Here is a 26,171-nt window from a genome sequence, read left to right as displayed (position 1 = left end):
AAGCGACTTACAAGTTCTGTACGACAAGTCATCATGAAGGGTACAACTCTATCAGCTGAGTAACAATATTCATCAAAGTGTTGTGTGTTACAGTGTAGGTTAGTATATTAGGACAAGTGCATAACAGTAAGGTTAGTTAGGGTTAGGTTTTTTTTTTTATTTTTTTTATTATTATTTCAGATAATGGTTGAAGAAGTGCGTCTTTAGTCGACGGCGAAAGATTGGACGGGTTTCGGCTGTCCTAACTAGGGTGGGTAGTTCATTCCACCATTGTGGGGCAAGGACTGAGAATAGGCGGCTTCTCTTTGATGACCCTCCGGGAGCTTGGATAGGAGTAGGTCTGAGGCGTCCAGAAGATGCAGAGCGTAGGGGTCTTGAGGGTGTGTAGTTAGAGACCATTGACCGGAGGTAGGCGGGAGCGGTTCCCTTTGCCGCACGGTATGCTAGGTCGAGGGCCTTGAAGCGGATTCGTGCAGCAATGGGGAGCCAGTGCAGGTCCCTAAGAAGTGGGGTGACATGGTCCGACTTCGGTAGGTTTGAGATCAGGCGGGCAGCTGCGTTTTGAATGAGTTGAAGAGGCTTGGTGGCAGTGGCCGGGAGGCCAGCTAGCAGTGCGTTGCAGTAGTCGAGGCGGGAGATGACTGTTGATTGGATGAGGAGTTGGGTGGCTTCTTTTGTCAGGAATGGGCGGATCCTTCTGACGTTAGTGTGAGTGGGAGGTGGCGGCCACAAGGGGGCGCTCATACAGTATATCTGTATTTTAAGGGGTCGGTAGAGGTGGGGCGGGGCTTCAGGGTATGAATTAATGGAACTTGTCTGCACTGTTGTGGTCAGACGTCTGTGTTTAATTCTATTTAAACTGAACTGAACATAACTAAAGTCTGTCTTATCCATCTCTTTTTATCTACCCCTCCCTCCTGCAATCTCCCCCCCCCCCCCCCCCCCCCCCCACACAGCTATAAGTCTCATCAGTAACCTGTTACAGGTGTCGGTGAGACGGAGGTTCAGCGTGGGCAGAGCTCTGGGACACCCCTGGCTGCAGGTCAGACGTTACACCATCCTTGATCACCAAAAGCATCCTATTTGCACTACATCTCTATCGCATTTTTGCATTAGTTTTGTATGTTGTTGTTTGCTCTTTATTCTTTTTGTATGAAGCACAATCTCAGGGGCTATCATGTTTAAAGCCCCAATCCAGATATTTATTTTGCATACATTTATTGCATAAATTAGGGCTTCACAGATAGTTTCTGGAGTATGGCTTGTAGTTGTAGATGAAACCCAGTCTTCTTTGTATAACTTTCTAGCCAAAAAGAGAGAGGGATTTGACTCCAATGTGTACAACCAATACAGATGTAAGCAAACCTAGTTTCAAAATGCTTGTAAAACAGCAAACAAAATAAGATTTCACAATTGGATTTTGGATTGGGCCTTTAAATGTTTTTTTTTTTTATATATATATAGAATCTCTGCCTCTAATGATAATTAGGTGTGACCCAGTAAGAAAGGTCCATCATAACTATTATATATATATATTATATATTACAATATCATATATTATAGGGGCATTTCACCTGTAATAGACCTGAATTTTTCAAGATAGATTATTGCAATAAATAACCCTAAATTGCTACTAATTCATACATCATTGCTACATTTTACTAATGTTAATCCGTCCATAAATATTCGGGGCTATGCTATTTTTTTAAATAATTTTATTGAGCCATAATTCACACAACACAAGGATTCAGCGTCCTCCGATGACATCACAGGGGGACAAATCGCATCTCCATATCTACATACATTTCCGCCAAACAGCTTACAATCTTGGGATGTCCTTTCACTACCACACTACAGGTTAACCCTCTACTATCACACTACAGATGGTTAACCTTTGTCATGCGGCAGTGAAACGGTTAACCATTTGGTAGTGTGGCAGTGAAAGGGTTCAAATGTATTCATTTTTGGGTGAAGTGGTTTTTTAAGTGCTTATTACTCAGGTCTACACCCTGCCATTTATCCTTTAAATGCCACCTTGTTCTTCCCCCTCTCCTTCTGTCATCATCACTCCACCAGGACTTCCAGCTGTGGTGTGACCTGCGGGAGTTGGAGCAGAGGATGGGCTGCAGGTACCTGACTCACGAGGGAGACGAGGAGCGCTGGAGACGCCACGCCCAGGAGAAGGGGCTGGACTTCGCCCCTCACCTGTCCTGGGACCCGGCTGGAGACATGTGTCTTTAAAGGAGGACGACGCCCAGTTTCAGAGTGCATACATGTTGTTCCTCTGGTCCAAAGATATGAGTGGAAATGAGCAACTCTCTCCCGAATCCAAAAAATACAAAGTGTGCTAAAACTCAAAACCTGTGATCATGTATAAAGTCCTCATCCATAGACAATGAATTGGGAAATATTTTATAGATGACACTGAGAGCACCCAGGGGAATGTTCCGAGTTCATAGGTACATGTTCTGTTCCAGAACTGAGACCACTACTATAGAATGAAGCTCATCTGGGTATAAAAAAAAAGAAAACAAACATTCTGTGGGTTAAAAAAAATCGCTCTCATTCATCGTCTATGAAGCAACTGGAGACTTTATACCTGATGACGTCACAAGTTTGATTCTTACTTCTCTGGCTTCTGGCTTTTGGGAGAGAGTCGCTCATGTTCACAGATACTGATTGAATGGTCTTAGGCCAGGGAAATAACATAATAGAATTGTTCCCCTTTAACCCAGGAGAGGTTAAAGGTCAGTGGTCGAGGGTGGGGACAGGAAGCTAGGGGTGGCGGGGCGTGTATTCAAACTATTTTCAAGTAGGATTTTTAAAGACATTAATTTACTATTCATGTGTCCTGAGAGACGTTGCCCGTCGTCAACTTTTCTATATTGTAAACAGTAGGCTATGTATCTTCTAAAGGTAATAAAAAGAACGATAACAATAACAACACAAACAACTGTGACATAGTAATATACTTTTCCTTTTTTATTCCAAGGTGTGGTTTTTGTTTAAACTTTGAAATTGATCATGTTGAAAGCGAGCTTAATGTGTAATTGGCGATGATGGACAAGAGTGACTTGAGAGGGGGGGGGGGTAAAGGAATGGAGCACAGATGAGGAAGAAGGAAGGTGTCAATCATAACATGCACAGGGAGGAGGAGGAGGAGGAGGAGTCAACTCAACATAATCGCATCTCTATGTCGTCTCAAAATGGGACCAAAACCCTACGTGTTCAACTTGCTCATGGCAGGACTGTGGCGGACCCTGCTTTACAGCGCATACTCTTTCATTTTCTCCAGAACCTTCCAGATGCCTTGTTCTCTCTCGTCGTCATTACCCCACACCTCTCTCTGTCTCTCTCCCACCTCGACGACGCACACAAAGACTAAACCTCTGTGATCTATAATGCGTCTTGACATTAGCCTAGCTGTTAGCGTCCCTACAGTAAAGGGTTTTGGAGAGAGGGGGGAGCGGGAGGAGAGAGGTGGGCTCGTTCTCTCTGCTTGTGCCAGATTTGTCTTTCTTTCTTTGTTCTAAAGTCCCAGCCATGGTCTCTCCTTTTGAGTTACTCTAATAACAACAGTGTCTCCCTCTGGGCTCCCTTGCTCTGGGCTCCCTCGCTCTCTGCTACACGAGTCCGTGTGGGTTGGTGTTTCATCTCAGTATTTCTGTCTAGGTGCTTCATAGACATCCAGTAAGGGGGGGTGCTCTCATCCCCCCCACCCTCCTCCTCCATTGGGGTCATCTCTTTGTTTGGAGAACTATAGCTTTGGGGATCTTCAAGTGTGAATTTAATCAATAAACGCCTAATGTTAACATAACATTATGGTTCACAGTGGTTGCGGTAATTCTGTCAGAGTGAGAACTTGCGACTGGCTTTGTTACATCATAGTGCCTGAGTTGCCCCCTTGCACCCCCTTGCATCAAAGCCCAGTTAGGGCTCTGTCCACTACTGACCGACATGTAGCAGGTTTTCTAAGGACAAGGTGTCTTGTTTAAGAGATTAGGGAAGAGGAGGGAGGGGGGTCATGAAGAGTCGTGGACTCACAAAGACAGCATTTCTACATTTTAAACACAGCATGCATTGCACAAATACACAACCGACCAACCAGCCAACCAACCAACCAACTGAGCCAACCAACCAACCAACTCTTTTTTTTTCATAAATGTTTTCTTTAATTACCCTTCTACAAAAAAATCTGAGTCATCTGAGAGCGGGAGAGCTGCAGAGCGGGAGACTTTGCTCAAATCACTTAAGATTTCTGTAACTTCTCTTTCTCCCTGTTATTATTCTACTGCTTTGTGACCTCACTCTTAACTGAGAAAAAAAAAGCTGCGCGTTGCTCACGTCATTCCCGTTCAACGCCTGGGTACACTTGTGGTTTCCATCACTGAGAACTCTTAAACAGAAAGGAGGACCGGGAGGATCTAGCGTGTAGCCAGGGCCAAACCGCGGTCTCTCTCCCGAGATCTGAGCAAAGCCTCCCGCTCTCACCCTCTCCGGACAGGGGTGGAGAAAAGAGAGAGAGGGGGGGGGGGGGGGGGATAAATATAAGGAAGCATAAGCTTTGAAAGAGAGAAATAGAGGATGAAGAAGAACAGGGAAGCGGAGGGGAGAGAGGGAGGGGAGGGAGGGAGCTCTTTAACATCGCTCTCTCTCCGACGTGGGAGAAAGGGGGGGAGCGCGCGGGCGAAAGGGGAGGAGAGGAGAGGAGAGAAGGGGTTTCTTGTGTTTATAAGTCGCTCTCTCCGTAGAGGGCGCTGGAGAAGGAGATGTAGTCCAGGGCGTCGGAGGGGCCGTCGCCGCCGATGTACCGGGTCATGCGGGTGATGCAGTACTCGGCCTGCTCTATGGGCAGCTCCCTGCGCAGCTCTTCCACCGTGATGTACGACTGGGAGGGAGAGAGAGAGGCGGGTTATCAATCAATCAATCGGCTATATTGATAAGAGCACCTTTCATACATTCATGTGCAAGCCCATGCTCTTTATTTCACAGTAAAAAAGATTATAAAGAATTTGGACACCCAATAAAAGCAGAAGTCAGAAGCAGAAGTTTTTACTTCAGCCTTGTTTTACTGTACATATTATATATCATATACAAATAACCTCTATAGACTATATAGTACCTAGGTCTTTGATTAAGGCCTAAATAAAAATATTTTTGATTTGATGCTAACAGATGTCCTAGACTGTATCATAACTGTACATAATGTATGTCGTATGCCTACGTTATATACTTCATGACACATATACATCATATACCTGTAGCTACATATGTCATATACCTGTAGCTACATATGTCATATACCTGTAGCTACATATGTCATATACCTGTAGCTACATATGTCATATACATGTAGCTACATTTGTCATACATCAGATGTCATATACCTGTATATAAAATGCAGCCATTTACATGTCATACATCATACGTTGTATATATGTCATACATCATATGTCATATACCTGTAGCTACATATGTCGTACATCATATACCTGTAGCTATATATATATGTCATACATCATATACCTGTAGCTATATATATATGTCGTACATCATATACCTGTAGCTATATATATATGTCATACATCATATACCTGTAGCTACACACAACACGCCTGTAGTCTAAGTGTTGGATGGAGTCATTTGACAGCGCATGCTACACTGGATGTAGCTGGTGTTGTCGTCATACCTTGTCGGAGGCCAGGATCTTGAAGGAGGCCATGACCTGCTCTGCGGTGTCGGTCTCGGCGGTCTCGCGGGTCATGAAGTCGATGAAGGCCTGGAAGGTGACCACGCCTGTGTTGTTGGAGTCCACCAGTGTCATGATGCGAGCAAACTCTACCTCGCCCTGTTAGGACCAGAAAGAACAGTTTTTTTTTTTTTATCCACTTTTTCTCCCATTTTCTATATTTTCTCCCATCCCAATTTCGTATCATCCAATTCAACCCTCCCCTGTCACGGACGCTGTTTCTTGCCTCCCACAAGCCGGCTGCAATGTGGACTAAGTCATACATAGCACAAGTCCCCTCCGGTACTTGAGGTAACAGCAGTCGCATCTTTTCACCTGCGCAGCTCGATCTCTATGGCGAGGAGTAACGCGTGGGAGGCTCACGCTGCCCCCGACTCTTCCTGATTCTACTGCGCAGGCGCACCAACCGACCTGTAGGAGTCGCTGTCCACAACGCCCGATCCCCACCCATCAGTTTCCCACCCCCTAATACTGCCAATGTGTATTAGTACGGACGACCAGCTAAACTGAAAGCAAATGTGGAGTGCTGGGCTCGAACTGACGAGCCCAGCGTCTCCAGCATTTCGTGGTGAGTGCCTTGCCCACTACGCCACGTAGCCGCCCCCAGAGAGAACAGGGTTACGTCACGGCGCGTTTTTACGCCGGCGGTCTGATCGCCGTGGGACCGCACTGTCGCCTCCTTCATAAAAATATTGAATCTTCCGACTTCTATCAATTTAGAAGTCAAGGTACGTCTATGAAAATAACTATGAATGTATTAAAGGAGAATGCTGGTTATAGCCCATTTACTACGGTCCATATCTAGATAGTTGCTCTTATGTCTACTAAATTACAGGCTTCTACATATTTGTACGTGGTTGCGTCTATATGGTCTATGAAGATCTAAAGTAGTGCATTTTTTATGATAATCGTCATAAATCTTCATATAGGTTGCATTGTAATGCAACTGACAGTAATTGACCATATTCACATGGCGGCCATTTTGCTCTTCTAAGATAAGATAAGATGTTCCTTTATTAATCCCCTTAGGGGAAATCCAGGGGTCATAGCAGCACAGGCAGGGTAACAGAAATGACAATAAATAAAACAAATATATAAAGATAAATATAGTATGCCCTGATGGTGGAAAGGAATCCCAAAATGGCTGCCGTGTGACCACAGTATATTCTTGAGCTGTGGTACGTGTCCTACTCACCAGATCGTAACCCATGGAGATGAGGCAGGCACGGAAGTCGTCTGGATCCATCATGCCGTTTCTCTTCTGCAGAGGAGACAGAGCGTTGATGAATCAATATATATATATATATATATATATATATATATATATATATATATATATATATATATATATATATATATATATATATATATCAAACAATCAAAAGAGGCGTGATCAAGAATGATTTCAAATTATGGCAAAAGTGTCCCAAATGTGAAAATCCTCCATTCTTTCCCAGGGGTAAATAATGAGGTAACCTATCCTCTTCAGTTCTATAGAACTGTGGTCTGGGTCGTGCACGCCTCTCCGTCTCCTGTCCTGGCTGAACGACTCACCCTGTCGAAGTGGTTGAAGGAGGCTCTGAACTCGTTGAGCTGCTCCTGGCTGATGCCCTTGGCGTCGCGGGTCAGGATCTGGTTCTCCACCTCGTTGATGGTTCTGGCGATGGTGGTGAGCAGCTGCTCCCAGCCCACGCGGATGTGCTGTGTGGAGAGGAGAGGAGGGAGGGAGGGAGAAGGATGAGTGCAACACAAAGTAGAGAGTCGAGATGTTGAGGCAAAGCCCTCTTTTAAAGGGTAGAAGGAGAAACAGAGGTTGCTGTGAACATATGGTGGTTATCTGAAGGGTAGGAAATACACTTGTTCTATATTAGATAAGATAAGATATTCCTTTATTGATCCCCTTGGGGAAATTCAGGGGTTTAATTGGGCTTTTTTTTTTTTTTTAATCATTTTCTCAGTAGACTGAGATGCATTTTTCAGTGGGGGATTTAATCAATACAATATTCTGTATATACATTCAACTTGACTTCTCTTTTCTATTATAGTCTTTTTTCCAGGGTAATTCTTTGACCCCAATGTCGGAGGCGTTGGGCCCAGCAGCCCCATAGAGAAGCGGATAGATTCCCTCCACCCTACCTCCATGGTGTAGTTGGTGTGCTTGTTGTCGAAGATGAGGGACTCCTGGCTGAGCTGGTGGTCGCCCTCTAGCTTGTCGATGTTGCATTTGTAGTTGATGATGTTCTGCTCGTACTGCTTCAGGTTGTTCATCTGTTCCTCGAGGGAGCCGGCGATGTCCACAGACACGTGACCGATCTCCTGCAGGAGGGGAGAGGGAGAAGGGGGGGGAGAGAAAGAGAGAGAGAGAGAGAGAGAGAGGGGAAGAAAGAGAGAGACAGAGAGGAAGAGGGAGAAACAGAGGAAGAGAGGAAGAGGGAGACAGAGAGAGAGAATTGTAGATTTAAAAAAGATTTCGACAGCAGAGCCCCATTACATTCAGTGCCCAGCAGACCTGGCCTTTATGGGGCCCTAAGCAGACGCTCAGTCCGCTCCTACATGGGGCCGGCCCTGGGGCCCAGCATATCCCAGATATATAAAGTGATACAGGGCCCAGCATATCCCAGATATATAAAGTGATACAGGTGCAAAACTATCCCAGATATATAAAGTGATACAGGTGCAAAACTATCCCAGATATATAAAGTGATACAGGTGCAAAACTATCCCAGATATATAAAGTGATACAGGTGCAAAACTATCCCAGATATATAAAGTGATACAGGGTGAACTATCCCAGATATATAAAGTGATACAGGGTGAACTATCCCAGATATATAAAGTGATACAGGGTGAACTATCCCAGATAAATAAAGTGATACAGGGTGAACTATCCCAGATATATAAAGTGATACAGGGTGAACTATCCCAGATATATAAAGTGATACAGGGTGAACTATCCCAGATATATAAAGTGATACAGGGTGAACTATCCCAGATATATAAAGTGATACAGGTGCAAAACTATCCCAGATATATAAAGTGATACAGGTGCAAAACTATCCCCGGGCCCACGATGTTAGGGACCAAAAGAGAGGCCCCCACTAAGATGAAACAGTCCACACACACACACACACACACTATGGGAAATGGCTACGACATTAACATTCTCAACATTATCAAATAACAACAGCCTCGGCATCTCTAGTGGTCCGGATGTTTCCAGTCAAACCCGTACCTCCATCTTGGTTTGGATCCAGGGTCCGATGATGTTGGCCTGGGCCCCGAACTGGCGCCTCAGCCTCTCGTTGGCCTGCTGTCTGGCCACCTCCTCCTGGAGCATTTGGTCTCTGAGGGGAACAAGGTGCTTCACCTGCGGGGGGCAGTAGAGAGTTATGGCACGTTCACACTGTGAGGATACAATGCTGTGTGTGGGGGGGGGGGGGGGGGGGAGGATACAATGCTGTGTGAATGAATTAATGAAATTTTATTTTCATGTCATGTCCGACGACCCATCCCTTACGGGATTATAAGACACCAAAAACAACAATTGAACATAATCACTTCCCATGGTTTCATGGTTTCTAAGCTACACCATGCACACCATCAGAGGCCAAATTACATCACATATATGTTATTTCGTGTGTGGGGGGGGGGGGGGGGGCGTAGAGGATACAATGCTGTGTGTGTGTGTGTGTGTGTCTATTTACATGACGACAACGTGTTTCCTCTGCGTTGACGTGAGATGTGACTGTGCTGTAAATACGGTACAAGAATAGAGACGAGTCTCCGGTGGACTGAAACAGGAGGCCGCGCTAAAAGCATAAATTAAATCCTGAGAACGCATCGCGACGCAGACACAGATCAAGGTCTGAGACTGAAGCGCCGAAGGATCTAGTTCCCGTCTAGAGTTGTTTTAATTTCCCCGGAGAGCTTGCGCTGTAGCTACATATACAAAGTGACACTCCAACCCAAATGCACAGGGCTATTTCTAACCTGTCGCTATGCCTGTGTTTATTATTAGCGCTGACCAAATGCAGCGCGCTGCACACTGGATACAGTGACATTTCCTTGACGCAACGAAATCAAAGGCAGTCCAAAGCATAGATATATATAAAGACTAGATGGCACAAGGCGGAGTCTCCCGCGTAGTTCACCGGTGGCCATCTTGCTACAGTTAACTACTGCTTTAACCCATTCTCTGCCACGCTTATATCCATCGCTGTTTGATCTCTGCCAGCACTGTAAGTCTATGGAGATGTTCACCTTCTTTGCAGGGCTATAACTTTTTAAATTGTATTGCTAAATTGACATTACTATGGCCCATTCAACATCGACTACCTATCGTTCAGGATGTAGGAACGTTTAACTTTTTCATTCACACATTCATACGAAAATACTGTCTAGAGTATAAATATGTTTTTATTGTTTTCTGCAGTATTTCCCAGAACGTGAGATATAGGCACAAATGCATATATTAGATCATCAAATGCAGTTTGATACCGATCGACGCTATATTAAAAATTTCAACTGTACATGGTCCTAAACGGTATGACTGATCATGTGCGGGTGAACGGAGGGGGGGAGGGGGTCGTTTATAATTCCGTGATAGTCGTTAGATGCTTCATGTAGTATGGGTGATATATTGATCAGAGCAGTTTGTATCGAAAATTATAAACAAAAACGCTCAAACTCACGTCACTCTCCTCGTACCGTTGGGCGATGAGAGTGGAGCAAACAGATCCCAGTTATGTGGTGGGGATCTAGGCGATCCATTTCCGGTTTGTATATTACTAATACACGCCCAAATCATGTAGATTATAGAGTTATGGCAAAGATCCATATCCACGGTGTGTGTATTGAGTCCCGCGACGATAAATGAGTGGCCGGACGGAATAGGGAGATGCACCGGGATCACAAGAGATCCACTTCCGGTTGCAACTCGCCGATCAGCCACCAGGTGGCAGTATTGAAGCGTTGCAGAGTTGTGCTGGCTCACACAGCACCGACAAGGCTCCGTGAGTGAAATATGAATACCATGGCGAAATTATGATCAGAATCACGTCGTACGCCGTTATTGGCAGAATTCGCATGAACTTGAAACCCGTTGTACGACATTATTGGCAGGGAAAGGGTTAAGGTGAGTGAGCTCCACAAACAAAAATACTCTTAACTCGCTGAAATCTTGATGGATTTACAAACGTTATTACCGTGGCTATGATTCTTGCTTGGAAGAAGCAATTATTTTCATATGAAAGTCCATTTTAACCCATTCTCTGCCGGAGCTTATATTCATCCTTGTAGCCTCTCTGCCAGCACTATTTGTCTATGGAGATGTTCACCTTCTTTGCAGGGCTATAACTTTTTAAATTGTATTGCTAAATTGACATTACTATGGCCCATTCAACATCAATTATCTATCGTTCAGGATGTAGGAACGTTTTACTTTTTCATTCACACATTCATACTAAAATACCGTCCAGAGTATAAATATGTTTTTATCGTTTTCTGCTGTATTTCATAGAACGTGAGATATAGCCATAAATGCATATATTAGATGATCAAATGCAGTTTGATACCGATCAACGTTATATTATATATTTCACATGTACATGATCCTAAACGTCATGACTGGTCATCTGCTGGTGACCGGAGGGGGGGGGGGGGGGGGGGGGGGTCGTTTATAATGCAATGACCGACGTTAAATGATTCATGTAGTGGGTGATATATAGATCAGAGCAGTTTGTATGGTTAATAATAATCAAAAACGCTGAAACTCATGGCAGCTTCCTCGTAGCGATGGGGGATGATACTGGAGCAAAAAGATCGCTATTATGGGATGTTGATCTAGGTGATCCAGTTCCGGTTTGTATAATACTAATATACGTCCAATCATGTTGTTTATTGAGTTATGGCAACGGATCGATATGCACGGTGTCTGGATAGAGTCCCGCGAGCGATAGCGAGTGGCCGGACAGAATAGCGGACGGACTAAGCACGTCCGGCCACTTCCGGTTTTGGCAACTCGCCGATCGGCCACCAGGTGGCGGTATTGAAGCGTTGGAGAGTTGAGCGGAGATCTACTCCGTGGGTGAAATGTGAATACCATGACAGAAATTTGAAATATTGATCTCAAAGACGCTGTAAGACGTCATTGGCAGATTACGCATGGCGAGGAATGACGTGGTAACACGTCATTGGCGGGAGATGGGTTAAGTATGCAGTATGATAACTACATCTCTGACGTTTTTAACAAACCAAACGACGAAAATTTTGCAAGCTATGGTTATTTCAATAGTACATGCACTATAGACATTCATGTTATGAGTGGGCGTGCTACCCTGTAGCAAGATGGCCACCATGTGGCAACGTCGGTCTCCGTTGGCCAGCAGCGCGGGTGAGTCATCTAGTCTTTATATATATCTATGGTTCAAAGGGCCAACTCAGAGAGACAGTGCGGCGACGTGTTTTCACCGGTTTGGGTGCGCTGGTCTTTTGAACTACAAGGGGAAACAGCTTCAGGGGGGGGGGGGCGCTCGTTCCTTCCATATCGCACGCTGTGCTTTGGGGTACGCAGGGTCGAGGAGCGGATTACTTTTTCACAGGATGGCGGTAATCTGATTACAAAATTATTCTAAATGTAATCCATCACATGTCAAGGGATTCTGACACAGTTCATATGTTGGCAGAAACTGGTTTTGTCCCAATTCCTTTTTACATGTTAGAAATGTGATGCAAGTGAATGAAGAGAAGGGGGGAAACAAATAGCAAATGCAATGTAAGTGAATGGAGGGAAGGGGAATCAAATAGCAATGTAAGTGAATGGGGGGAAGGGGAATCAAATAGCAATGTAAGTGAATCGAGAGAAGGGGGGGAATTAAATAGCAATGTAAGTGAATGGAGGGAGGGGGGGAATTAAATAGCAATGTAAGTGAATGGAGGGAAGGGGGGGAATCAAATAGCAATGTAAGTGAATGGAGGGAAGGGGGGGAATCAAATAGCAATGTAAGTGAATGGAGGGAAGGGGGAATCAAATAGCAATGTAAGTGAATGGAGGGAATGGGGGGGATCTCCATTTCCCGACTGATGAAGACGAGTACCGGCATATTAACTCATATCGCGGCCAGGAAGCTACACAAGCAACGGTTCCACCAAAGTTCAACGGCGCTTTAATCTAACAAGCGCAGATTTTGGATATGAAGGAGTTTAAATAAAGGTTTGAGACGGGATGACTCACAGCGTCCCACTTGTTGCTGATGTCCTCAGGAGTGAGGTTGGTGTAGGGGTTGACTCCAGACAACTTGATGCCGTAGGTCTGGGCGATCTTCAGGATCTCGCTCTGGATGCCCATGGTGGCCATGCGCTCCTTGTCCGCCTCGGGCAGAGTGGCCTTGAACTGGTCGTGGGCAGTGATCAGGCTCTGGAGAAGAAGAAGAAGAGGAGATGAGGACAAGATAGATACCTTCAGTGGTTGAAATGGCATCCAACGGTATTGTGTGTGTGTGTGTGTGTGTGTGTGTGTGTGTGTCATGAGATTATGTGTCGTGTTTGAGTCTGTGTTAAGAACCTGTGTATGTGTGTGTGTGTGTGTGTGTGTGTGTGTAGCCAGGCAGTGTGGTTGACAGACACACTATGTATTATGTACCCAAGAGATGTCCTCTCTTTTTTGTAGTAATGGTCTGTGGATTCAATTAAAAGTATTCAAAAATATGTGTATGCACATGCATGTGCGCGTGTGTGTGTGTGTGTACTGGGTGTGTGTACCTGGATCTCCTCAATGCTGTGGACGATGAACATGTCCTGCAGGTCCTCCATGGCTCCGTCCATCCAGTTGTTGAAGGGTGCCGCCCTCTTGGCGAACTCCAGGTACAGCTGGTCGATGGTCTCCCACAGCTTCTCCACGCGCTGCGAGGACACAGAGCACACGGAGGGTTCACACCCCAAACCTTTCCCCATCCTCCAATATGTTCAAGCTGCTTTCACGATGACCGTGTCTTCATCAGAATCTTTTTTAATTTATTTTTTAAGGTAGAATCTGTAATGTTGTCAAACAGCCACCTTTAGGCGCTTTGTTTACAGTATTTGTCTTGTTTCAGTGGGCATAGGGGGAGGGGTTGCTACTGCTGGAGAGGTCTGGAGAAATGTACAGTATAATAAGTTACTAAACTCCCAACCTGCACGTCAGACCAAAACAAACAAGTAAACAAAATACAATACCACTCTTTTGCAAAGAGGTCGCTGTTTACAGAGTCATACATTGTGCTCCTGTGATGGTTTCCCTATCTTCCATATCGTCCCTGTCTGGCTGCACGAGTTATCAGCACCAATGTTCACATAGCTTCTTTAAAAAAAAATTGTTTTATAGAAACTGACAAAGGCGTTGGCTTCCTTGACAACAAGGTCAAAATGAACGATCAAAGATAAAGTGCAAAAACCATAATGGCAACATCTCACTTTAGACATACTTTTATCAAGTATTAGAAGGACATAATTGTCACGTATTTTAAGTGTTTTTAATGTCCTATATCCAGGGGTGTAAAAAGTACCCCGAAATTATACTTAAGTGAAAGTATGGGTACCGTCTCAAAATCTTACTCAAGTAAAAGTCAGAGTATCTGGCTAAAAACACACTTGAGTAAAAGTAAAAAAGTTTCTACTTTTAAATGTACTTAACACTTTCCGTGCCACTCACGAGATATCTCGTGTTTTTTTATAGGTGGTTTTTTTAGCGATCTGAAATCATATTGCATCACCCGAGCCTACCCGAGTATAGCCGAGCGACGCCGGCGATCATTGTGGAAAAAAGCGCCCCCTGTCGTCTCCCAGATGACATAAGTGATTTTGGAATGGACTCAATGAAAATGAATGGGGAAAAAAATCCGGTACTCCACATTTTCCAGTCCACTGATCCAGCCGGGGTTACCAGAGTTCATTCTGGATCCTCAGATCCCCGCGGATCATGGAGTTCTACTGTATCGCGTTGGATCCATACACGTATCGATTTTTTCGAATGGTGATCAGGAATTGGAATATACCAGTTGGATACCATCTGATGTCAGGTAAGGACTCTATGTTATCAGTGTTAGGATAATCAGAGTAAGTTTGATGAAGTTATAAGCTGTTTTGTGAAATGTCTTCTTTCGGTTTCACTGTAAAAGTCTGCAAGGAAATCAACGGGGCGATTATCCGTGCGCGGCTCGAATGTGCTTGCGTGCACGTATAATATTGATCATCTAGCGTTTATTTGAAAACGATTCATAAAAAGGCCGACGAATATCAACGTTGTGGAATATTCCAGTAAAAGACGATTTTCATAGAATGCTCCACAATGGGCTGTTTTTTATCTGAAAACGGGTGCTTTTCTAAATGCTCTGAAACGGAAACGACGCGATAAAAAAACAATCTGCCTTGACAGCACTGACTGGAAAATAGTCTTTGATAATGCGATGGGCAGATTAGACACATAGCCATAATTTAAAACATAGATTAGGCGATATTAACGTTAACATTGGCGCCGATGGTGGCATTCAGCCGGTAAAAAGGAAAACCCGGCGTGGCGCTCAAAGTGTTAAGTACTAAAAAGTAATAGTAAAAACTTTTTTTTAAATTCCGGGGCAATGAAATGTTCCGTTTCGTCCTATTCATCACTTGTACTATCGTTTGTGGCCATCTTCTGTAGCTTGTCACTCTGACTGTCTATTCTTCTTTCTAGTCTTGCACAAGGACCAATCAGCATGGGTATGGGCGGGTTCATTTTCCATTGATGGGGATTTGATTGGCTGTTTTGAAATAATGTGTGGTCGCAGGATTAATAACATTAACGTTAGTTTGGCCAGAGAAACAAATATACTAATTAAAATGGTTGGACCCGCAAAATTTGTACTTTGTAGGTCTGCATTTTAAATGTAAGGAGTAAAAAGTTAAAATGTTTTTTTTTCTCTGAAATGTAATTGAGTAAAAGTACAAGTATACAAACCTAATAATACTTGAGTAAAGTACAAATCCCCAAAAACAGTACTTAAGTATTGTAACAAAGTACAATGACTCAAGTACTCTTCTGGGTGTGTGTGTGTGTGTGTGTGTGTGTGTGTGTGTGTGTGTGTGTGTGTGTGTATCTCTCTCTCTCTCTCTCTCTCATACCTCCAGGCTGTCTCTCCTCTTCTGGGTGAGGGTGCCCAGGTTGTCCCACTGGTCACAGATGCCCTGGCAGCGGCCGTTGACTGTGGCGGCATCATGGTAGTCCAGCTCACTGGAAGAGGAGGGGGGGGGGGGGGGGGGGGGGAGGCACAAGGACACGATCTCAACATAGTGTGACATCTCCTCTTTTGAGCCTCCGTATAGACCACTGCACCGCCGCGTTACATTGAGCTCATGGGGGAGAGAGCAGGGGGAGAAAATGAATGAATGTGGATGAGAGCCTTGACATTAACACATTGAGTGCCACGCCCCTTCCGGGAAGTGACCACTTCCGTGCCGCCCATTAAACCCATGTAAACGTAGTTGTAGTTTGTAGAACTAAACCTATATTTTATAGTATCGCTATGGGTCTAATAACGCTGTCGAGTCTCATTGAGCTACTTCTGGTCAACGTGCAAAAAACAGATTATTTTTTCATCCGTACATTTCCGTTTGATACCGTTTTGAATATGAACATAGTCTGGCCGCTTCTGAGCAATTCCAGGGAAAAGACACGAAAACAGTGTTTTTGTGTAATTCAATAAACACGTTGTAATTGCACGCATGCAATGTGGTTTAGACCGGCGCGCCAGATCAACGCAAGCTTTCATATATAGTGTCCTTACCTGGTCTCTGAAGTAATGCAAAAAAAAGAATCCAATAATCTCATCGCCATTCCAGTTATCCACAGCGATCGTCCCTCCGACGTTATTGGGCATTGCTCTTCAACGGGCGGGCGGGGTCAGTTGTCCAAGCCATCCCTATAAGCGTGTGTTTTGCCAGAGTGTTTAGGACCCGCCCCCACGCCGCAGCTCGGTATAGAAAATAAACTAACCCATTTCTAACCGGGTGCATTACTGGCCGAAGGCGTTAGAGGGCGGTATAATACCGTCTGCCAGCTTAGACACACTCAGAACAGTATGCATAAGGTGTCCCGCTGAATTATGAATGGATATAGATAATAAAAGAAATACCGTGACAGAAACGTAGATCTACGTTTCCGGCACTCAACGATCGGATGACAAAACCGTAGATCTACGTGAACGGCACTCAAAGTGTTAAGTGGTTGTAGCTACGGCTGTGGGGGTGCTGGAGACATGATCCAATAGACTTTTATACGCCTGAGTCTCCTGAACATGGCGCGACCAATCCAAAGTCGATCGGCACTTTCTCGGCCGAGCTATAGTCGCTTCTTCACACCTACTCCCGAACTACACATGCGCAGATTGATAAACCTAGACTCCGTGGGAAATCTGCGCATGCGTAGTTCGGGAGTAGGTGCGGAAAAGTTACTATAGCTCGGCCGAGAAAGTGATCGACTTGGAATCGGCCTCTCCGTGTTCAGGAGACTCAGGCGTATAAAAGTCTATTGGATCATGTCTCCAGCACCCCCACAGCCGTAGCTACAACCACTAATGTCAAGGCTCTCATCCACATTCATTCATTTTCTCCCCCCGCCCTCTCTCTCCCATGATTTCAGAATCCCGGAAGTGTTACGGTGGTCTATGGAGCTCTAGCAAGAACAAGCTGTTTTGTGTCTGTGGCTGCATAGTTTTTGATTACTGAGCTGTAGGGCTGACCCCTATTAGTCGATTAGTCGACTAATCGGTTGAAAGGAGCCGTAGTCGACTGGCCAACCTCTTAGTCGAATATATATAAAAAAAATATTAATACAATTTTATTTTTAATTTAAAAAAATGTATCATTCTTTCCAAAAGAAAAGAGGCCTAGAAGCGTGGCTAACGCTTATGGCACGCATACCAGAGGCTAACTGCCTACGAAAACAGGCACAGAGGCACTGAAAGAGGATTTCACCCATCTAATGAACAAACTAGACAAATATCAAGATGTAGGCTATCCATCAGTGGACCAATTGCATGCTTTTGCAGAGGACAAGAAGCCGTCAGTCGACTCCTTCAGACATTAAGCACCCCCCACAGCCCAAATGGAATGATAAAAAATAAAAAAAATAAAAATGTAAATACAATTTAAAAATATTATACTTATTTTTTTTATGAAATTCCTTTTTTTTTTTACTAACGGCAAATTTTGGCCAATCATAGTCGACCATCCAAATCCTTAGTCGGGGACAGCCCTACTGAGCTGTAGGCCTATGCATTTCTCAGTGGACCAATACAGTGGTGTTGATACATTTACAATTACATTTAGTCATTTAGCTGACGCTTTTATCCAAAGCGACTTACAAGTTCTGTACGACAAGCCATCAGGAAGGGCACAACTCTATCAGCTGAGCAACAATGTTCATCGAAGTGTTGAGTGCTACAGTGTAGGGTTAGATTTTATTTTTTTTTTTTTTTTATTATTATTTTTTTAATTCAGATAATGGTTGAAGAAGTGCGTCTTTAGTCGACGGCGAAAGATTGGACATGATTCGGCTGTCCTAACTGGGGTGGGTAGTTCATTCCACCATTGTGGGGCAATGACTGAGAATAGGCGACTTCTCTTTGATGACCCTCCCGGAGCTTGGATAGGAGTAGGTCTGAGGCGGCCAGAAGATGCAGAGCGTAGGGGTCTTGAGGGTGTGTAGTTAGAGACCATTGACCGGAGGTAGGCGGGAGCGGTTCCCTTTGCCGCACGGTATGCTAGGTCGAGGGTCTTGAAGCGGATTCGTGCAGCAATGGGGAGCCAGTGCAGGTCCCTAAGAAGTGGGGTGACATGGGCCGACTTCGGTAGGTTTGAGACATCAGTAGCTGCTCATGTAATAAAAACGTTTAATAACGTTAGGGGATGAGGTCAGCACCAGCACAGGTTACAGAACGTTAGGGGATGAGGTCAGCACCACCACAGGTTACAGAACGTTAAGGGATGAGGTCAGCACCACCACAGGTTACAGAACGTTAAGGGATGAGGTCAGCACCAGCACAGGTTACAGAACGTTAGGGGATGAGGTCAGCACCAGCACAGGTTACAGAACGTTAAGGGATGAGGTCAGCACCAGCACAGGTTACAGAACGTTAAGGGATGAGGTCAGCACCACCACAGGTTACAGAACGTTAAGGGATGAGGTCAGCACCACCACAGGTTACAGAACGTTAAGGGATGAGGTCAGCACCAGCACAGGTTACAGAACGTTAAGGGATGAGGTCAGCACCACCACAGGTTACAGAACGTTAGGGGATGAGGTCAGCACCACCACAGGTTACAGAACGTTAAGGGATGAGGTCAGCACCAGCACAGGTTACAGAACGTTAGGGGATGAGGTCAGCACCAGCACAGGTTACAGAACGTTAAGGGATGAGGTCAGCACCACCACAGGTTACAGAACGTTAAGGGATGAGGTCAGCACCAGCACAGGTTACAGAACGTTAAGGGATGAGGTCAGCACCAGCACAGGTTACAGAACGTTAAGGGATGAGGTCAGCACCAGCACAGGTTACAGAACGTTAAGGGATGAGGTCAGCACCACCACAGGTTACAGCTAGTGATGCAGTGGTGATTTCATAAGTGGTTGTACTGTGTTTTAATGACGTCACGTGCACACACGCTCCCACGCATGCGCATAAATGTCCCCTCGCGTCCCTCGCGTGAATGATTATTATGCATAAATAGTAGGAAACATGTTTGTATAGGAAATTACTAGTTTTAGTTTCGTTTTTGTAAATATTGCCTTGAAATAGAGAAGCTGAAAAAGGTAGCAGGATGTATTCAATATATAAAGAAATTATATTGTCAACAGACAACAAACAATGTTTTAAATGTAATTGTAGATACACTATTGTAGTTACAATTTCTTTAATTGAATTAACTTAAACTAGAAAAGTAAATACAAACTAAATTAACAATGTAACTTACAGTTTACAGAAGGACAGTTTCCTTCTGAAGCACAACTTAAGAAATGTCTCATCCTTCCAGTGGGGACCATTTGTCACATAGTGAGAGGTTCCACAGCTCAAGCAACCCCCCACCAATTGGTACAGGGCTTGTATTTTGGTTTTGCTCTTCTCGTTCTTTGTTATGCCATTGTCATGCAAAGACAAGTAGCCAGGTGAGTACCGGTACTTGGCGCACGGCACGACGAGTCGAGTGAAAGTTGTGAACGCATTTTTGTGTGCACGCGTGTGCATGTGCGTGCGCTTCTGCTCAGAAAAGTGGTGGAGCGGCGTGGTACGGTGTGGCATGAGCACTGCACCCCTGGTTACAGCCCCTTCTCATCCTATTTATTATCCCATGAATACATCTATTCCTCCCTTTGTTCTTGCCTCCAGCCGCTGCACTTCTAATCACTCCTGTCGCCACTTCTCTTCCTGTTCCTGCTATTAACACTAAAGGAACTCGTCAATCATTTCATTTCTCTCATCATGACTTTAATGTTTCCACGTCACCCCTTTGAAGTACTCACCTCCCTGATGCGAGTAACCCTCCCTGCATCCTCTCTCTACCTCTCTCTCTCCGTCTCTCTCTCTCTCTAGTATTAAACCTCTCTCTACCTCTTTCTCTCTCTCATTAAACCTCTCTCTATATTATTATTAAACATCTTTCTCTATCTCTTTCTCTCTCATTAAACCTCTCTCTCTTTCTATTATGATTAAACATCTCTCTCTCTCTACCCCTCCTTCTATCCCTCTCTCTCTATCCCTTGTTACTCAAGTTAAACCTCTCTCTACCCCCCCTCCCTCTGTCTGTCTCTCTCTCATTAAACCTATCTATCTCTCTCTATCCCTCTTTACTCAAATTAAACCGCTCTCTACCTCTCTATCCCTCTTTACTCAAGTTAAACCTCTCTCTACCTCTCTCTTTCTCTCTCCATCCCTCTTTACTCAAGTTAAACCTCTCTCTATCCCTCTCTTTCTCTCTCCATCCCTCTTTACTCAAGTTAAACCTCTCTCTACCTCTCTCTTTCTCTCTCCATCCCTCTTTACTCAAGTTAAACCTCTCTCTACCTCTCTCTTTCTCTCTCCATCCCTCTTTACTCAAGTTAAACCTCTCTCTACCTCTCGCTTTCTCTCTCCATCCCTCTTTACTCAAGTTAAACCTCTCTCTATCCCTCTTTACTCAAGTTAAACCTCTCTCTATCCCTCTTTACTCAAGTTAAACCCCTCTCTATCCCTCTTTACTCAAGTTAAACCCCTCTCTATCCCTCTTTACTCAAGTTAAACCTCTCTCTATCCCTCTTTACTCAAGTTAAACCCCTCTCTATCCCTCTTTACTCAAGTTAAACCTCTCTCTATCCCTCTTTACTCAAGTTAAACCCCTCTCTATCCCTCTTTACTCAAGTTAAACATCTCTCTATCCCTCTTTACTCAAGTTAAACCTCTCTCTATCCCTCTTTACTCAAGTTAAACCTCTCTCTATCCCTCTTTACTCAAGTTAAACCTCTCTCTATCCCTCTTTACTCAAGTTAAACCTCTCTCTAACCCTCTTTACTCAAGTTAAACCCCTCTCTATCCCTCTTTACTCAAGTTAAACCTCTCTCTGTCCCTCTTTACTCAAGTTAAACCTCTCTCTATCCCTCTTTACTCAAGTTAAACCTCTCTCTATCCCTCTTTACTCAAGTTAAACCTCTCTCTATCCCTCTTTACTCAAGTTAAACCTCTCTCCATCCCTCTTTACTCAAGTTAAACCTCTCTCTATCCCTCTTTACTCAAGTTAAACCTCTCTCTATCCCTCTTTACTCAAGTTAAACCTCTCTCTATCCCTCTTTACTCAAGTTAAACCTCTCTCTATCGCTCTTTACTCAAGTTAAACCTCTCTCCATCCCTCTTTACTCAAGTTAAACCTCTCTCCATCCCTCTTTACTCAAGTTAAACCTCTCTCTATCCCTCTTTACTCAAGTTAAACCTCTCTCTATCCCTCTTTACTCAAGTTAAACCTCTCTCCATCCCTCTTTACTCAAGTTAAACCTCTCTCCATCCCTCTTTACTCAAGTTAAACCTCTCTCTATCCCTCTTTACTCAAGTTAAACCTCTCTCTATCCCTCTTTACTCAAGTTAAACCTCTCTCTATCCCTCTTTACTCAAGTTAAACCTCTCTCTATCCCTCTTTACTCAAGTTAAACCTCTCTCCATCCCTCTTTACTCAAGTTAAACCCCTCTCTATCACTCTTTACTCAAGTTCTGTATCGTTAGTGGCTTAGCTTGGCATCACACTGCACTATCTCGCGTACGTGCACGCGTACTGAATAAACCACAAATGTACCTCTAATACCAGTATTAGTCTGACCACACCCCTCATCAGCTTACCTTCATAAGCAGGTGTGTGGTCACCTGCTCTCCTCCTTCTCGCTTTCACCACAAGGAAGAAGTGCCTCGGTAGATCCCCACACTTGACACCATGATGGAAGAAAGGTTTAGGAGCAGCTTTGGGAAACAAGGATACGTTGACATCATATCTTTATTTTCTCTCTCACTATTTTCGAGAAAATACGGCAATATTGTCTTCGTACTGGAGTGTCTGGTAGATGATGATCATTCTAAAAACCCTCCACCGGTTTTCGTATTGGGAGCACGCCGCTGCATGCTTCTCAACTGCAGTTCCTTGCTGTGTTTGTTGGGGTGAAACCTGTCAGGCCACAGCTGAACTGTCGGACATGCCGCTGTTGTGAGAAGCGGTGCGTTCCAGGTTGGGTGAGTAGTGTTTGCTGGCGGGCTCCACTTGTCTGTTAGTGCTATGGGGGCTACTTGACAGAGTTTATGGAAACCGGCCCCAGGCTAGGGTCCTTTGTTCAGCCACCTAGGCGACAGAAGGCCTTGGTCTGGAGACCATTATAGTTTTAACTAGTGGGCCGCGACCATTGACACTGGTGATCCCTGTGTGTTCTGGACGAGTGGATTCTCTCTGTCACAGTGTTAAGGCCCCATCTTTCATATCCAAATGAGAGTATTCCTTCACGAGGGGATATGTGCATGTAATGTGCGATAGCGGCAGATTCATGTTCAAAGTCAGCTACACAGGCCAGTTGGTACTGTGCTGATTCCGTCGGATGTGGTAAAGTCACCGTTGTGAAGCGGTGTTGACATCTTGTTTTCTCTTTTCTCTTAAAAAGTGAGGAGAGGTTCAGAACGGCGGCCTGTCTGGGTGAGTGTTATGTCATTGTTTACATGTTCATAGCTTACGGTTAGCCAGTCAGCTGTTAACTGCTGCGTTAGCCTGCTGGATCGCTGCATGGCCTGCTTAGGGCCTACTATTAGCCAGTCAGCTGTTAGCTGCGGGGCTAGCATGTCGTGGTCGCTAGGTAACGTTAGCTTGCTGCTATGGCCATGGCCTGGCGCGGGGTAGCTTAGCTTCTTGCGCGCCGCCGTGAGCTCGCTTCTGATCGTTAGCTTGATGCTATTCTGTTGAACGTGCTTTGATTTTAACATGTTTTACACTCTTGACCACGACGTCATCCTTGACAGGGGATGTTTTCGTCGACCCTGCCCTGAGCCGGGACGGCAAGGATTGCATCAACAAAGGGACCGTTGCGACGGGTAGAGCGGCGACGCTGCCCGGATCGAACAACACAGGACGGCTGTGTTTCTACGGTGTCTTGAGACTGCACTTCGCTGATCTGCGTTCCGGGTAGGAACGGGGTTGACCAGACCTCATAACACGTCTTCTGGTTTTACTTTGCTAAATGTATTGTGAATAACGGTGTTTTTCCCAAGACGTGTGTTGCTACAATGCATTTAGGATACGTTGCAGGTTATGTGTGAGCTGTTTTTGTCACTGGCAGTTAGCTTCTCCGTGCAAACGGGATGTAGTGATCTGGTTGTTGTGTGAGAAACACGGCCGTGTACTCACGACTAAGGTAACTAACCTATGAAGCTATGCTTGGTGACAAGTGAGTAAAGGAATGTTCTTTCTCAGACTGTAATGACAATGAACAGTGTGTTCACACATTAACAGGTTTTCCTGTTTTAACTGGCCGTATTGAGGGTAAAATAGGAGGATTGTGTTTTTCCCCCCCGGTTCCCTGGGGACTTTTTCATCCTCCTATCAGACATTTGTGCATTAATTGTGTCTTTTGTGTGGTAGGGATACGATGTAACTCTTAGCTTGATTGCTGAGGTTGTGCTAAATCTGCTGGAGAAACTTATTTCCTAAAGGGAAATTGGTTTGGTTGCTGTCATGTGTGCTTAGCAAGGCCTGTGGTCGATACTAATCAAGAATGATGTATTCTCTCATTGTGAAAAAAACGGCGTTCCTCTGTTGAGTGTTTTTGCCATTTTTTGTAGGTGATGATGGGTTGTGTGTGTCATGTGACCTACAACTGGGTTGTACTGGCCACGGAAGCACATGTGTATGTTGGACCGGGGTTCTTAGAGCCCTCTCTATTCTGTGTTTTTCCTTAGTAAAAATCAGATAGCAGGTTAGCTCATGCGCTGTGTGGAGCTCTTCATAGAGCTGACTATGACTGTGTCATATTCTCTTTTTGTCGTTACATCGTATCATGGGTGTGGGGTCGTAAAGGGGTGAACTGGTAACCTTTCCTCTCCCCATTGTTCTGTCGGTCAGGGGTACACCCCCTGTCCTTCAAGGTTCCCGTCACGTGGCGGTTCGGCACGTTACGGGGGGGGGGGGGGGGGGGGGGTGGGAGTTCCTGGTCCCACGGCCTGGTATATTGGGCGTGTGCACCGCAGGAATTCCCCCGCCATAGAGTACGTCACCGTGCGCGTCTCTGTTGGTAGGACTTCCGTGTGCTGTTCAGGTCCATGTGATGGATCTGTTTTCAGGGGGGGTGGTCAGGGCTCCTCCTCACCAAGCGCCTATTCAGGCCTTCTGTGAGTTCGGACTCCTTCTTCCATGTGAGGAAGCCTCCATCAGAGTACAGAGCCTTCCTCCTCAGATTGTCAAAGTGAGTGGACCCTCTAGAAGGGTCCTTTTCTATTGTATGTATATTCGATTCAATTCGTTTATTGAGTGTGTATGGGTTCAGTGCCTCTTCCCCGGAGGCCCTAAAACCAGTTTTTTACATGGCTCAAGGTGCAATATATTCTTTTCAATCTGTACAGCTCGCGTGGGAAGTCTCTCTGGGGATCCCCGTCTCTTTCCTATGGGAGGGTGGTGGGATGTAAAAATGTGAAAAAATTTTACCCCGGCTGTGTAGACTGGGATACATACTGTTGATGCTTCCTTCTTTCTATTCCAGAAGTGTTGGAGTTAGGGAGTGTCACACCCCTCTTGTCGTTCCCCTGGGCGCCTTGGGGATTCAATGACAGGTCTAAATAGCCTGTTCATTGATGGGGGTGTGTCCCGACGCACGTATAGTGCTAGCTCGCTGTAAACAGGCGATTGACTGGCACGCCTTGGTTGCTTGTGGTTGAAACAGCGTTTTTATAAAGCAACTGAGATGGGGGTTTTTCCTCTTCCGACGACCACATCCCATGACCTGGGTGGGTTGTCGACGGATTCTCGTTCATGTCTGGGGGATGATGACGGGATGGATCTGAACATATGTGGTGGGGTCTCACGCCCTTGGGGTGGGCCACCAGGCGCGGTTCGTCCGAACGTCTGGGTGGCGCCTTCTTTTCATGTTAAGATCAACACGCATATCTGCCCTTCTCCTGGAGTAGGCATGTCGGCGTGGTTAGGGCACGGGACTGGTTCTGGTCACGCTGGTCCAGATCAGTTGAACCCGTTGTCCGCCGGGGATGCAGATCTGCTGTTCTGGTACCCTGAGGGACTTGGGCTTTTTTCAGGGGGAAAAATGCCAGGTCGGTCTGGGTGTCACAGGGTTAAGCGCTATGGAGACCCTGGTTGGGTATGTTTTTACTCAGCACTGTCGTCATGGCTTACAGCCATGCCATTCTGTACGTGCTCGATCTCGTCGGATCTCGGCCGCTACACAGGTTGGTCCTGGTTAGTACTTGGTTGGGAGACCGCCGGGGAATACCAGGTACGGTGTGCTTAGGGGCTGGTTCTCCATTATTTTTCGCTCCTCTCTCACGCATGGCGAAGAGGGGCCTGTGGGGGTGGTTTTTTGACCTCCTCTGGTGACCCTGTGCTTCCCGTACCGCCAGGCCCGGTCCGAAGTGATGTTTGCGACCCGTAGGCCTGGGTTAACCCTTTTTGGAAACTGAAACACTTGTACTGCGGTATAGCCGGTGTATACCCGCAGGTGTGTTTTGGAGTTTTTTCTTGAGGGGTTATAGGAACAACCACCGCATTGGGTAACACCGAGGTGGTTGATTCCCTGGTGTGTTGGAGCAGTGTCAACTCCCGGGTTCACCGTTTGAGGGTGCCCCTGCACGTTCATGACGTCTGCCAATCGTGTCAGCCTTCTCTGCCTCGACCCCTCTGGGTGGGGGTTTTT

General features: G+C 45.4%; 2 protein-coding genes across 2 annotated transcripts in view; one reads left to right on the top strand and one right to left on the bottom strand.

Moving 5' to 3' along the window:
* prkd4 (protein kinase D4) overlaps positions 1-2,241 on the top strand; it is a gene marked incomplete at both ends in the record, with an annotated part of 69,957 nt that extends 67,716 nt beyond the window's left edge. Inside the window, 2 exons of the mRNA XM_084312164.1 lie at positions 957-1,042; positions 2,077-2,241. Of these exons, the coding sequence (XP_084168290.1) occupies positions 957-1,042; positions 2,077-2,241 (251 nt within the window). The remainder of the gene's footprint in view (positions 1-956; positions 1,043-2,076) is intronic.
* Positions 2,242-3,915: 1,674 nt separating this feature from the next.
* actn3b (actinin alpha 3b) overlaps positions 3,916-26,171 on the bottom strand; it is a 66,777-nt gene continuing 44,521 nt past the window's right edge. Inside the window, exons 13-21 of the mRNA XM_084312553.1 lie at positions 15,884-15,992; positions 13,508-13,648; positions 12,981-13,163; positions 8,982-9,116; positions 7,886-8,065; positions 7,304-7,450; positions 6,945-7,010; positions 5,690-5,848; positions 3,916-4,888 (exon numbers count right to left, since the gene is read on the bottom strand). Of these exons, the coding sequence (XP_084168679.1) occupies positions 4,730-4,888; positions 5,690-5,848; positions 6,945-7,010; positions 7,304-7,450; positions 7,886-8,065; positions 8,982-9,116; positions 12,981-13,163; positions 13,508-13,648; positions 15,884-15,992 (1,279 nt within the window). The 3' untranslated portion in view covers positions 3,916-4,729. The remainder of the gene's footprint in view (positions 4,889-5,689; positions 5,849-6,944; positions 7,011-7,303; positions 7,451-7,885; positions 8,066-8,981; positions 9,117-12,980; positions 13,164-13,507; positions 13,649-15,883; positions 15,993-26,171) is intronic.

Source organism: Notolepis coatsorum (genome assembly GCF_963971535.1).
Source record: "Notolepis coatsorum genome assembly, chromosome: 4".
NCBI lineage: Eukaryota > Metazoa > Chordata > Actinopteri > Aulopiformes > Paralepididae > Notolepis > Notolepis coatsorum.
The sequence above is the reverse complement of the archived record's forward strand: the minus strand, read 5'-3'. Positions and strand labels throughout refer to the sequence as shown.